This window comes from Heloderma suspectum, chromosome 4 (assembly GCF_057233095.1).
Source record: "Heloderma suspectum isolate Gila_16-S chromosome 4, 16-S_ref, whole genome shotgun sequence".
Classification (NCBI taxonomy): Eukaryota; Metazoa; Chordata; class Lepidosauria; order Squamata; family Helodermatidae; genus Heloderma; species Heloderma suspectum.
In genome coordinates this window covers 95,828,885-95,843,677 of record NC_139461.1, presented here as the reverse complement: position 1 = coordinate 95,843,677, position 14,793 = coordinate 95,828,885, and the positions used below count along the sequence as shown (strand labels likewise).

The window sequence follows — 14,793 nt, the reverse complement described above, 5'->3', positions numbered from 1 at the left end:
CGACAAAGGTCCGTCTAATCAAAGCTATGGTTTTCCCAGTAGTAATGTATGGCTGTGAGAGCTGGACTATAAGAAAGGCTGAGCGCCGAAGAATTGATGCTTTCGAACTGTGGTGCTGGAGAAGACTGTTACGAGTCCCCTGGACTGCAAGGAGGTCAAATCAGTCCATCCTAAAGGAAATCAACCCTGAGTGCTCATTGGAAGGACAGATACTGAAGCTGAAGCTCAAATATTTTGGCCACCTAATGCGAAAAGAAAACTTTCTGGAAAAGACCCTGATGCTGGGAAAGACTGAAGGCAAAAGGAGAAGGGGACGGCAGAGGATGAGATGGCTAGATAGCATCACGGATGCAATGAATATGAACTTGAGCACGCTCCGGGAGAGAGCGCAGGACAGGAAAGCCTGGCGTGCTATGGTCCATGGTGTCATGAAGAGTCGGACACGACTGAACGACTGAACAACAAGAACAGCTATATCAGAGGCCCTGGCAGAAAACTGTAAAAGATGGCATCTTCCATGAAGACAGCTGACTTGATCAGTTTATTGAGGCCCTGTTGAAGTTTAACATTGTCCTGCAGAACCTTATTCAGTAAGGCCTTAGCCCACCTGAGTGGCTGCAGAGGCCCAAATGGCCAAAGCTGAGGCATCATGAGATCTTCTGAGGAAAATCTCGGTTCTTTTGTCCTCAGGATGTTTAGGAGTATCATTCCCATCTTTTAGATAAATGGCACCCAACACTGGGGCTGCCACAGAGGCATCTACCAGAGGCACCTTCAATTTCCCCATAGTTTCCTCTGGAAAAACATAAAAATGTTTGCATACATAGTGCCTACATTCGTTTACCCTGGGGAGACCCATTCCCCTTGAACAGCACCAGAAAAATGTCTGGAAAAAGCACAACTGAAGAATCAGTTTTCGGCCTTGGGCAAACCTCAGGAGCTTCAGAGGGCTATGTGTCCAAGCATGGGGTTCCTGCACTTTTATCCTTAATTCCCAGGAGGACCTTTTGTGCTTTTTTGAGAAGCACTAGGAAATCCTCAGCTGCAAACAGTCTAATTGGAGTTGGTTTAATAGGAACCTCCCCCTCCGTTGCTGACAACTTTCCTACCTCTTTATCTGGGAGACTCGGACAAAACATGAAGAGGGGTAAAGCTAATCTCTGTTGTTGCCCCTCTGAGCTGGCTGCAAATATGGCGGTGGCCAGAACTCACGGGTCTTGACCCCCTCCTCCTTATACAAGCAGGCTTCAGATCTGTGAGCACCCCAACTGCGCCTGTTTTTGGGCCATCGAGGGTTGAAAGAAGATTGTGGAGATGATGAGGAGGAATGCCCTCATTCGTGACTTCTGCAGCAGAAATGCCCTCTATCAGAAGCCACAGGAACGTCTTCATCAGAGGAAGAAAATGGTGAGGGAAAAAGTTCCCACCTTTTTTCTCTAAGGAAGCTAAAATAGTGGATGGCTGGGGAGCGACCCAACAGAGCAGTGTGAGACTGGGTTTCCTGCCTTTCCTGAGGTAAATTTTCCTGAGGTAACCTTTTTTTGAGGTAAATTTTCAACCCATCTCCCCCCCCTCCCCCCGCTGGCCTAATTTCCTTAACTAAAATTTGGCAAATCCAGTGACAAAACTCAGGATGAAGTGCTGAGCCATCCGCAACAGGGGGAGGTGGGGAAGCTGAGGGAGCTGCAGTACTCACCAAAGGGGAGACCGAGTCTTGCACTCTTATGTCCCCCTGATGGGAGGACTAAGCACCTAGGCAAATCTGTTCCACTAATGTAACCTCTGTGGCCTTCCTGGGATTCGAAAAGGTCCTTTGAAACAAGGCAGCATTTACCACCCAATGGGCAGTCTTTGCTTCTGAGAGGCCAGGCATCTGAGAGACATCCCTCACTTGCACGTTCCCCAGTCCTCTGACAGCTCTTCTGAGGTATCAGTAGATAGCATGGGACTGTCTCCCTGTCTAAGGGACTGCATGACCTGGACTGATACCAGGAGGCTCTCCAGACAAAAGGCAGGATGAAGAAAAGATCAAATACTGTATAAAAGTAGATCGCAGGCAGAGCTCTGCTTTCCAGTGTTAGGCAGGACTGGAACTGACAGGCACTCTCCCACACAGGGATGGTAACTTCAACTTTATGTAAATTTGGCCCTGCCTTCTGGAGCAAGTGGGAGAAGCAACCAGGCTAAGATACCCTCCTCCACTGTAGGAAAATATGATATGGCACCATCATTGTAATAATATTGTGCCAGCTTTACAGGCAAATATGTAAATAATTAGGATCAAGGTACCTGTCATATGAATTCTGCTAACAAAACCAGTTGGAAACTCTGTAAGCATGCCCTGTTGAGCTTGACACTTGAGACCTTCCAAGTTGCCCCACTGTTAGCTCGCTCTCCCCATAGCCTCAGATAGGGAGGAAAAGGAGTTAATGGCACCCCATTTTTCTTGTTCATCCTCGGACTCCAGCATAAGCACTGCTAGAAGCAAGTTGTCTCCCTCTTCAGCCAGGTATCCCAACCCTTAAAGAATGCATAGGAAGCCATTCATGCTCCCTATGGCTGCCCAGAGTCCTTTGAGACATCTGGACAACAGGGGAGAGCCACATCATCCCTATATCTAGACAGCCAGGTCACCATATTCTCCCTTTTGCTCTGCCTCACCACCACTGTTGCTTGGCAGCCTGGTTTCTTTTCTCTAGGTCTCGAGGGGAGATAAGTTTGTGAGTGGGCTCAACATCTTGTCCAGGGGATCATGGACAATCTATAAACTGAACCTATTTTTACCATGCTTCCTCAGAACACATAAATCCAAACACATTTGCAAACTACTTCCCCATGTTCAGTGAATAAGCTGTTCCAGAACATGAAATTTTGGGAAAATTTTGCTTAAACTGTGTGCTGGGAAACCTCTTCCCAATGTGACCCTGGTCCTATTCCAGTAGAGGACAGGCTGCTGTCAGTCTGATGGGGCTCATCCAATACTAGCATGCTAACCAAAATACATTGGAGCCAAGTGTGGGCAATGTTAAGATTGTTTAGTCTGGGCAGAGGAGTGTTCCCATAAGATAATCAGGGAGCAAAAGAGACCTTCTCAGAAATAGATATTTTTTGAGGAAAATATAACAAGGTAGCAATTAAATGGTCAACTATAAGGCTTTCCAGAAAAAGTGACAGGGTGATAGAGCAGTCTGACTGTGCAGTGTGACTTCTGGCTTCAGAATAAGTAGAGAGAAGGGAGAAAATTGCAGTAGAACTCAAAAGAAGGCCAAGGAAAAAGGGCTTAAGGGGGGGGGGGAGAAGCAGATTATTACCTATCCTTGATCCATCTGTGTTCTGGAAGGGGGTGATTATTCAAAAGGGTACAGGTGGGCACCAACTGGAAGCTTCAAAACTTAGGCAGTAGATTTACTAGTAAAGTGAGAGGGGAGGGTCTCAGGGAATGAAAGGACAACTGAGGGGAGAAGGGAATCCTGAATAGGATGTGAAGAAATGCCATGTAAATAACCTATTGTTCAGTAATGTTTGGGTGCTTTGTGTGACCTCTGTGAGGCTATAATGTATCTGTGTAGGCCTGAGGCCTAGCATTGTTACCGTGTTGAAGGCCTGTTTAGGAGTAGTAAGTGCTTGGTGACAGTTCTGAAGGAGAAGGGAGAGATTATCACTTTTAGTTTTTATTGACAGGGCCTGGATCAGGTAAATTTAATTTTGATTGGTCTGGGAAACATCAGATTCTGATTGGCTACTTGTTCTAGCTAGCTGGAAAGGAGCAATTGAGAAACAGTTAAGTGTTCAGTTGGTGATCACTTAGTGAGTAATAACATATGTGAGTTGTGTGATAGAAGGACTAGGAGAAAGCCTAGCTAAAGCCTGAATATTAAGCTATTCCTTTTCTGGGTGATAACCATATGTACCTGGTGAAGATCTGGACTAGGGAGCAGGTGGCTGTGTTATACCAGGAGGCTGCCCTAAGATATTACCAGAAGACGGTTATGCAAGCAGGCTTTAAAAAACAGAAACTGCCCATGCAGCCAGTGGAACAACAGGAGGAGCTTTGGCATCAGAAGAATACTGTACCCAAAAGCTGGACCTAATAGTGGGTGAATTTGGCTGGGGTGGAGGTTTAGGGGATTTGGCCTGATGTGAAGGCACAATCCTATGCGTGTTTAGACAAGAAAAAGTCCTACAGTTCTCAGCATGCACCAGCCAGCATACCCTAAGAGGCTTGTATCAATAAAAGTGTCTCTTGTCCTTAAGAATTATCAGTAAGCAGTCTTTTGAAAACTCCAAAGTAAATATTGCCTTACGTACAAAATAACCCTTTAATAAACCAACTCGTTTTATAGTTCACACACTATAGTGAACTAGTGTTATTCTCTAGTGTTGGTGCCCATCTCTCATCTAAGCCTCTTATACCAAGCTACTAGGAGGTTTCAAAATATTCTAAATTGATGCAGCGGATAAAGGATCAGCTTGTGGAACTCTGAGTTATAGTAGCAGGGTGTTCCTTAGGCTTCAGGTGGTATTGCCCACTGAAGGTGAAGCTTCCCCATACAGGGCAATGAGGAAATCGGGAATTCTGGCATGCTAGGGCAATTATAGGAGATGAAAATGGTAGGGCTAGTTATGTAGAACAGGAAAGTACTGTCATGTGCTTGATGAACAAAAGAGAGGGCTAGTTATGAGGGTGGCTTTTCCTTGGATGTTTAGAGTGGATACAGTAGTTTGTGACTGCCGGTGTCCTTAGGGTTCTCATAGCCAATTCAGATGTATAGTGAGGTTTGATTAGATTGCAACTCTGCAGTGGTCCCATGCTAGCTGAATAGCAAGTGGGAACCACTCCCTTGTTCATATCAATAGAGGAACATTGATGGGAAACTTACACTTAGCTTTGAATGTTGACCTATGCAGCCCTACTCTGTTCAGAGTTCCTTTACCAGGAAAAACAATATCGAAAACAATTTCAGCCAAGGTACTCTGTGAGAGGAACACATGTAAAATAGTGGCAGAACATGCTCTTCTAGCAACACTATCCACAAGTAATTATAAATATTACCGACCGTCATAACCACTGAAATTTGATTCAATGTTCCAGGAACAGGTGAAGAAAGGACATCTTGGTGCAGAAGCAAGAGCTGCCTAAGTAAATTATTAAAAAGTTGTCATTAACCTTCATGATTTCATACCAAAGTTGCAATCCTAAGTATATTTACTAGGGAGCAAGTTTTTTGAACTCAGTACTTTTGAAGTCTTGCTATTTTGCACCATATTTAGGGAAATAGAAACATCCCATAGCAATCTTGTAGCAGCATCAATTAATATTAAGAAATATGGAATTGATTTTTAATGTTGCCCCAAATCTTAAGCCTTCAGAAATAAGGAAGTTCAAAAATGTAAATGAATAATTAAATCAATGCTGTCACAAAATGTTATCCCAGATTGCTATTCTGTTGGAGAGAAAAAAAATCAATTAAAACAACAACAACAACAAAACCACCTAATGCTAAGACTGTAAGCACTCTTACTCAGAACAACAAGCTTCTAGCAATGAAGATAAATGGCTTGGGGAACAGAGGCTGAACAAAAATGGTAAAATGTAAAGACTTCATTGTAGACAGGATTGACACAAGTGGGTGAGAAACCAAGTTTCGTTTCACCCACACACTTTTCCTCATGCCTGTTACTCCCCCATATCCATGTTCTGGGAGGGGGCACACCAGAAATGCAGAGAGTGATAAGAAAAGAAATAACATCAAGAACATGTAAATTTCAGCAGTCTTTCAAATGTGTCCAGCACAACTGGCCACTTAATATGGTCTTTAATTTCACATATCTCACTACAGATATTTTCCATAGACATGAAGATCAACCAACAGAAAATAAAAATGTGTGCAATTGCAATTTGTTATCCATGGATGGTAATACCTGAATCTTTATGTGAATCCTACTGGCCCAATCCCAAGGCCTGCTATTCCAATAAACACAATAGCACTTTTTTTTTTTAAGTTGGAATGTCATAGAATTATAGAGTAGTAGGGTTGGAAGGGGCCTACAAGACTATCGAGTCCAACCCCCTGCTCAGTGCAGGAATCCAAGTCAGAGTATCCCTGACAGATGGCTGTCCAGCCTCATCTTGAATGCCTCCAGTGTGGGAGAGCCCACTACCTCTCTAGGTAATTGGCTCCATTGTCGTATTGCTCTAACAGTCAGGAAGTTTCTCCTGATGTTCAGCTGGAATCTGGCTTCCTGTAACTTGAGCCCATTATTTCATGTCCTGAATTCTGAGATGATTGAGAAGAGATCCTGGCCTTCCTCTCTGTGACAAACTTTCAAGTACTTGAAGAGCGCTATCATATCTCCCCTCAGTCGTCTCTTCTCAAGGCTAAGCATGCCCAGTTCTTTCAGTCTGTCTTCATAGGGCTTTGTTTCCAGTCCCCTGATCATCTTTGTTGCCCTCCTCTGAACCCACTCCAGTTTGTCTGCATCCTTCTTAAAGTGTGGTGTCCAGAACTAGACACAGTACTCCAGATGAGGCCTAACCAGTGCTGAGTAGAGGGGAACTAGTACTTCCCAGGATTTGGAAGCTATGCTTCTATTAATGCAGCCCAAAATAGCATTTGCCTTTTTGGCAGCCACATCACATTGTTGGCTCATATTCAGCTTGTCATTTACAACAATTCCAAGATCCTTCTCGCTTGTAGTGTTGTTGAGCCATGTATCCCCCATTTTGTAACTGTGCATTTGGTTTCTTTTTCCTAGGTGCAGAATTTAGCATTTATCCCTATTAAATTTCATTCTGTTGTTTTCTACCCAGTGCTCCAGTCTATCCAGATCACTTTGAATTTTGTTTCTGTCTTCCAGGGTATTAGTTATCCCACCCAATTTTGTGTCATCTGCAAATCTGATCAGCATTCCCTGCACTTCCTCCTCCAAGGCATGAATAAAAATGTTGAAGAGCACTGGGCCCAGGACTGAGCCCTGCGGTACCCCACTCGTTACCTCTCCCCAGTTTGAGAAGATCCCATTGATAAGCACTCTTTGAGTCCTATCCTGTAGCCAACTGTGGATCTACCTGATTGTTGTTTCATCTAGCCCACTTTGAGCTAGTTTGCTCATCAGGATATCATGGGGCACTTTGTTGAAAGCTTTGCTGAAGTCGAGGTATATTATGTCCACAGCATTCCCACAGTCCACAAGGGAGGTTACTTGATCAAAAAATGAGATCAGTTTCGTCTGGCAGGACTTGTTCTTGACAAATCCATGTTGGCTTCGAGTCATCACTGCATTGTTTTCAAGGTGCTTACAGATGGATTGGTTTATAATCTGCTCCAGAATTTTCCCAGCAATTGATGTCAGACTGACTGGTCTGTAGTTCCCAGGTTCCTCCTTCTTACCTTTTTGAAGATAGGGACAACATTGGCCCTCCTCCAGTCATCTGGCACTTCACTCGTCCTCCATGATTTCTCAAAGAGAATAGACAGTGGCTCTGAGAGTTTTTCTGCCAGTTCCTTTATTACTCTAGGGTGCAGTTCATCTGGCCCTGGAGATTTGAACTCATTTAAAGTAATTAGGTGTTCCTTGACCATATGCCTATCGATCTCAAGCTGCGATCCTGCCCCTTCAGTCTGTATTTCACCTTTGCCAGGGGGGTCATAGACCTTCTTTTGGGAGAAGACTGAGCCAAAGTAGGAATTGAGCACTTCTGCCTTTTCTTTGTCATCTGTTATCATTTTGCCATCCTTATTTAATAGTTGAACCACCATTTCTTTCCTCTCTCTTTTACTATGCACGTAGCTGAAGAAAGCCTTTTTGTTGCTTTTAGCATCCCTCGCTAACCTCAGCTCGTTCTCAGCTTTAGCCTTCCTGACACCATCCCTGCAATTCTGTGCTACCTGCCTGTACTCTTTCTTGGTTACTTGGCCTTCTCTCCACTTCCTATATGTGTACTTTTTTGTTTTCAGGTCATCTCTGAGCTTTTTTGTGAAGCCACATTGGCTTCTTCTGTTGTCTTCCACCTTTTTTTCTTGTTGGAATTGTTTGTAATTGTGCCTTGAGAATTTCCTTTTTAAAAACTCCCACTTTGGACTCCTTTTCTCGTTAGAGTCGCTTGCCATGGGACCTTACTGATCATTGTTCTGAGTTTATTAAAATCAGCTTTCCTAAAATCCAGGGTACACGTTTGGCTACACTCGGCTTTTGCTTCCTTTAGAACCAAGAACTCAAGTTTAACATGGTCGCTTTCCCCCAGAGTTCCTGTAACTGCTACTTTATCCACTAAGTCATCTCTGTTGGTTAAGATCAAGTCAAGGATAGCCAATCCTCTAGTTCCTTCCTCTACTTTCTGTAGGAGGAAGTTATCTGCCACACAAGTCAGGAATTTCCTGGAGGGGCCATGTTTTGCAGAATTTGTCTCCCAACAAATACCGGGGAAATTGAAGTCCCCCATTACTACTACATCATGCTTCCTTGAAACATTGGCTATTTGCTTTTCAAAAGTTTCATCCTCATCTTCTCCTTGATTGGGTGGCCGGTAGTAGACTCCAACCACCTGGTTCTTTTTATTCTTTGCTCCATTTATTTTAACCCAGATGCTTTTGATGGGGCTACCAAGCTCATTCTCCTGTATTTCTGTGCAGAGATATGCATTTTTTACATATAGTGCAACCCCACCTCCCTTTCTGTTCCTCCTGTTCTTTTTGAACAAGTTATATCCTTCAATTGCTGTAATCCAGTCATGAGAGTCATCCCACCAAGTCTCAGTTACACCTATCAAGTCATAATTTCCCTCCTGTATTAAGAGTTCAAGTTCGTTCTGTTGTTTCCCATACTCTGGGCATTAGTATACAGACATCGAAGACCATGTGCTTCATGGTCTGGCTTTCTTCCTACATGTTTGTGAAGACTATTATTGGGCGCTATTAGAGCTGTTCTCTCCGTTGCGGTGCATGAGCCTTCGTCCATTGTTACCCCCAACTTTATGTCTCCTTTCCCCATAGCATTCAGTTTAGAGCCCTCCTGATAAAGTCCTTCATGCTGTGGCCAAACACATTATTCCCAGCCTTTGTGAGGTGCAACCTATCCCTTGCCAACGGTCCATCTTCCAGGAAGTATAGCCCATGGTCCCAGAATCCAAATCTCTCTCGTCGGTACCACCTTCGTAGCCAGTCATTCACCCAGAGTATTTTTCTTTCCCTTTCTATCCCTCTTCTGACTACTGGAAGGATGGATGAGAAAACTAGCTGGGCCCCAAAGTTCTTAAGTTTCCTTCCCAAAGCTTCAAAGTCTGATGTGGTTTCTTTGTAGCTCTGCTTGGCAGTATTATTTGTTCCCACATGGATGAGAAGAAAGGGATACCTGTCAGTGGGCTTTATGAATGCAGGCAACCCTTCAGTCATGTCTCTAATCCATCCTCCTGGGCGACAGCATACCTGGTGAGTCCACAGGTCTTTGCGACATACTTGGGTTTCGATCCCATGCAGCAAGGAGTCTCCCACTACTACTACTCTTCTTCTTATTGTAGGCCTTGGTTTCCTTGCCTCTGCCTGACTGACCTTCAGCCTCTTGCTCACTCTCATGCAGGTTCCCCTGTTACTCTTCCTCTGCAGGCTGTCCTCCAGTCTCATCCTCAAGTACCTGGAAACGGTTCCCTAGTTCCACTGCCTCCAGTGATGCAGAGTGGCTTCTAGTTCTTCTGCCCCTGTCACCCTTTTCCAAGGAGTATCCTCTACTTCATTTTTCCTCACCTCAGTATTTCCCTCTTCTGCCTCAGCTTGCTTTTGCTCTTCTAGCTCCTATACTTCGCTTTGCTGCTGTAGTTCCACCATTCTGTCCAAGAACTCCTTGTTTTCTCATATTCCTTGGAGGGTCCACAGTCGCCGCTCCAGTCCTCTTTTTCTTCCAGCAGTGTGATCAGCTTGCACTTGTTGCAAGTGTAGGCCATATTGATCTCAGGCAAGAAAACAAACATTGCACACACCTTGCAGGTCACCACCACTGGAGAGTCTTGTCCTTCCATAGTCTGTTTTCCTTTTTGTGTCTAGCTTTCTGATTGTTCTAGAATAGCCTGTGGCTGGCTCTTACTCACTGGAGGTTAAAAACAGAGTCCCACTGGGATGGAAGTGTGTGTTACAAGACAAATAAATGAAAAAAAAAAGTTTTTTTTAAAAGAAAAATACTTCCATACCAGTGCGACTCTGTTTTTAACCTCCAGTGAGTTAGGGGCCTCCCCCTTGACCTCCCCTGCCGAATTCCCTTGGCCAGTTCCTATTTGCTCCCCCTGTTCGCACGCTCTGATTGCTCGCTCTCTGGGAGCTTGCTTGCTTCTGTAGTCCCTGGACCAGCTGGAGCAGCTTCCTCTGCTCTGCTCAGCTGGGAGGTGGGAAACTGTCAGGGTTGGATTGGAGCCCAGAGAGCCCCAAAGCAGTTCTGATTTGGAGGAAGAGGTAGAAACCACGGGAGAGGAACCTGCACGCTGTTCAGAGGAGCAGCCAGGGGGAGAGCCCCTCCCAGCACACATTCCTGAGAGTGATAGTGATCCTGGCAGGGAGAGGGAGGTACAACAGCAGTTTCTGGACGCTAGGCGCCGGCGCAGCGTCAAGCGGGAGATGGCGGGTGCTGAGAGAAGGCGCTCAGCCCGCTTGGCGCAACGGCAACAGCGGCGCCCCAATGCCCCACGGGAAAAGGGTGGACTCTTTCCTCCTAGCCCATAAGTACAGAGGTTTCCCGCCTTCCCCTCCAAATGGAGATCAACTGATTCTTAAGGTTAGAACCCCTGAGTAGGCAGCTCTCTTAAGTCTCACTCGTAAGATCAAGCAATTAGCATCTGTAAGCGTCATTAGGTTGAATGGGAATAAAGCCTTGGAAAAGAGCCCTATTGTCTGTGTGTTGATTCTGGCTACCTGAGGATTTCAGAAGGCAGCAGGGGCAACCTCCTGACAGAAACAGACCGAGTCAGCCAGCATTTTATTGCAATTAGAGTTCTCAACAAAACTTTACCTAAATTGAAACTAAAAATGAGTTTGGAGGTTCCCCTTCATACAAGATATATGAATGTTAAGGAAACCAACCGTGGTTTTTATTAGACTTACAAAATTTTATGTAGGAGACATCTCTAATTACAAAGGTTTCAGGTGAGTTTCTCCTTCAATTGAGTTTCCATGGTCATAAACTATAATTTTCAGAAGCAGTTAACTCTGAACTCAGTAATTTGAACAGATGCATGTTGTGACAGTGTCACTGTAACATCATATTTTGTGATGTTGTAACAGAACATCAAATCTCATTTTGGGCCATCCAGTTGTGTGCATTGAATTGCCTGGATTCCTAAAGTTGGCTTCAGTCACAAAGGTAGCACTATCTGTGTTTTTTAACTCTCTTGTTCAAATCTGGGTTATTATTAGTGTACAAAGTGTGTGGGTTGGGGTCAAGGGATATTAGAACCTGAGCTACAGTAATTTCCTCACACTTGCAACACAGCTTTAAGTCAGCAGAACAGGTGCAGTTGGTTTCCCAGTCTCAGCCAACAACACCTGTACAGCATGGGTCCTGTGCTGATTGTACTGATGTCTGTGATCTAATGATGAGAAGCAACATTTATTTTGATTCCAAATAATGTTTTAAAACCAAAAAATACAATAAGCGTATTTCCTTTACCTGCACATCTTCCTTTGTGCTGTTCTAATCTCATTCTCGGACAATTGAGAACTCACTGTAACCTTGACAGCACAGAGTTTTTGCAGGTCAGGCATACTGATGAAAAACAGAGACTGGCACCTAACGTCATTCATGCTACTCTGTTAACCCTATCACAGAAGAAAAAAGTGATTAATAAAAACATACTAGAGTAAGAGACAAATTCATACTAGAAAAATGGGTGTCCATTACATCATTCTCTCCAATAGTGAATTTGGGTGGTTGAGTGCTCATCAGTCTGGAAGCCAAACAGGGCCACCCAAAAATGAGTTAGTGTGTTCTACACATTTAGGGACTCCCTAGGTATGCAGATGTATATATGTTGGTAAATTAAAATTTCCTTTTTTCTTTCATTTTTTTTAGAATGGGCTGCAGACCTTTGTGCATCTGAAAAGCTGAGATGTTGTTGTTTTGCCATCTGACAACAACAACAACAACACCCCAATAGCAAACTGGAGGTGGGAGGGAAGATGAGGAACTGGCTGCTCCTAATAGCCTATAGTAAGCATCCTGGAAGTTAGATTGGGACTGAGGGGATGTGTGTTGTGAAGTTAAAGAACTCACCTGCCTGCTATGCAGGTCAGTTTCAGGAGGAAGGTAAGGAAAACACATTTTCTCTTTCCCACTCTCCAGAATCACCCCCTTGCTATATAACTATAAAATGCAGCCAGCCCCAAACCTGAGTTTTCTAGTGTTATATAGTGCAGCAAGGCATGAAAAAGAAAAATTATGTCCTTTTTCCTTGTCTCTATACTGAAACTCCCCTTCCCTCGAGACCTGAACAACACTTGTTGTTGTTGTTCAGTCGTGTCCGACTCTTCGTGACCCCATGGACCAAAGCACGCTAGGCTTTCCTGTCCTGCGCTCTTTTTTTAATTAGTTGGAGCCCTGAAAAAGAGCACTTCTCTCAGCAGGTGAGGTACACTACAACATTTTGTTGCAGATTCCACGTGTATAGCGCTTAGTTGTGACAATGAAATACTGGGATGAACTGCACATTTGAAACATGGTTTTAATTTACAAATCTCCAGCAATGCTAAATGTATTCATTATATGGCCAAAACAAGAAAAACTAAATTATGACTTCGTTAGTTTACACTGGGTTATATCCAGTGCTGGTTGTCTGCTAGCAGAATAGAAATCGCTGAAATGTTTTGAAAAAACAAAAGCAAATTGTTTGCCTCTCCACTCAAACACATCTTTCTAGATTTACAAACAATGACTAAATTTATATACCATAATTGGTATTACAAATACATCCTTAATTTACATTTAAGACCAACCATTTCAAACTTCATCAAAATAATTCTTGTTACGTAGAAACTGAGAAAAAAATTAAAATAACTCCTTGTGACATTAGTACTTCTGCTTTTGGAGTGGTTCTTTCCTTAATTTTTTTGGCCTTAAATTAAATTAATTTAAAATTAATTTAAATTTAAATTAAAAATTAAGGAAAATTAAGGAAAATTATTTTTCCTTAATTTTTATGGCCTTCAGACATAAAGCTTAAGAGGGGGGAAACTTATAAGTAGGAACTGAACCACACAACTCTTGGTCCTCCTATAAAGTGACTTTGGGGCAATGCTTTTGTTCATATATCAATTGTTGACTACAATATCCAGTGATTATTTTTCTGTGAAAGGTCCATTGCAGATGTAACACTACAGACAGAACTTCCATATTGCCTCGCATCCCCGCAGACACAATGCTTCTTAGCTGAGTCCATTTGCACATTCGGCTGTCAGTCATCAAGTGTTGTACAATGAAGTGAAGAGGAATAAAGTGATAAACTTGAATAAATCAAGTAATGTATGTGCATGTGTGAACCGGGTGCTTGTGGCAGAGATGTGTGTACCTTGTTCTTGTAAATAAGTATGCCACATTCCCATTGCCTGATACCTTTTGCCTAATAAGGCTAGTTTGGCTCTGATGGACAACTGTAAAGGGTCTGCAAGGCACATGTGGGGCCCATTCAAAAGTTCAGGCTATCTCAGATAGATCTGTGCCATGCTAGGACTGCCTGAAAGCCAGCTTGTGATGGGGAACTAGTCATGAGGTGAGTTGTCCCAAAAAGAAATTGGAGCAATTAATTATCTATAAAATGTCTCCAGTTTTAAAGCAGTCCCTTGAAGATGGGAAGAAATCCAGTACTGAACACCTGGTTGGTGCAAATGACTGATTATCCTGAAAGCTGGGAAATTATTGTGAGGCAGTGTGAGGAGACAGCAACGCAGAAAGTGGCACAGAGGGAAAGTGGGCAGTAATGACAGGTTGGAAGAGAAAATGGAGTCACGAGGAAAGAAAGGGCGCAGCTGGAGAGGGAACTAAATATGCAGGGAAAATGGGTCGTCCTGTCGACTTGATACTCCCACTTTCTGCCAAGAGCAGGAAAAGGGCTCCCCTCATTAGACATTACTCACAATCTCAACCCTCCCACCACTTTGCCTGCGCACCCTCGTCTCTTTGTTGTGCGGCACAGCTGCTTCGCTCCCACCCGTCGTGTAGCCCTTTTCCCGCGCTTGGCGAAGGCGCGCGGGATGTGAAGAGACTAGCAGGGGTGGGAGGTGCTATGACTACACAATTTAGCAAAACGTGCTGCGGTGCTGGTCTCTTTCCCGCTTCTTGCAGAATGCAGCGCAACTTTTTACTAGGACATATTACCTCAGTCCCCACAGCAGATGATAGCAGCAGCCCCTAAACAACCCTGGGGTGGTGTCGGAATGAGGAACAGAATTGCCTAGCAGCAAGGCATTTTGAGCTGCAATCCTATACCTACTTACCTGGGACTCTGGAGTAAGCCCGATGGGACTTCTGAGTAGACAGGATTGTGCTGTTAATTGTCTCTTACGGATGATGTATAATGATTAATGATTCAGTGAGTTCTTCCATTAAGAACCAACGAGCTTTTCTAACCAATGTCGAAGGGAAGAAAGAAAACCCGCTCTAGTGATTTCCATTATTATGACACAATATTTTTCAGCACTGCAGTGTTATGGTTCAAGTTCATCACTTTAGTCTTCGTCACTTCATTGCACAACACCTGATGACTGTGTGAACTTAGTCCTTTGAAAACTTTTGTCTTTGAGGTAATGTCCAGTTAAAGTT

At 43.8% G+C, this 14,793-nt stretch overlaps 1 protein-coding gene across 8 annotated transcripts in view; it reads right to left on the bottom strand.

The window, feature by feature from the left end:
* The window catches only part of C4H18orf63 (chromosome 4 C18orf63 homolog), a 48,164-nt gene extending 33,952 nt beyond the window's left edge, over positions 1-14,212 (bottom strand). For 4 of the 8 annotated variants that reach the window (XM_084849977.1, XM_084849979.1, XM_084849983.1 and 1 more), the window contains exons 1-3: positions 14,142-14,212; positions 11,650-11,798; positions 5,058-5,136 (exon numbers count right to left, since the gene is read on the bottom strand). In XM_084849977.1, the coding sequence (XP_084706103.1) occupies positions 5,058-5,136; positions 11,650-11,783 (213 nt within the window). In that variant the 5' untranslated portion in view covers positions 11,784-11,798; positions 14,142-14,212. Of the gene's footprint in view, positions 1-5,057; positions 5,137-11,649; positions 11,799-14,108 lie in introns of all 8 variants that reach the window. The other 4 variants (XM_084849978.1, XM_084849981.1, XM_084849980.1 and 1 more) reach the window with 4 other exon arrangements.
* Positions 14,213-14,793: the final 581 nt, after the last annotated feature.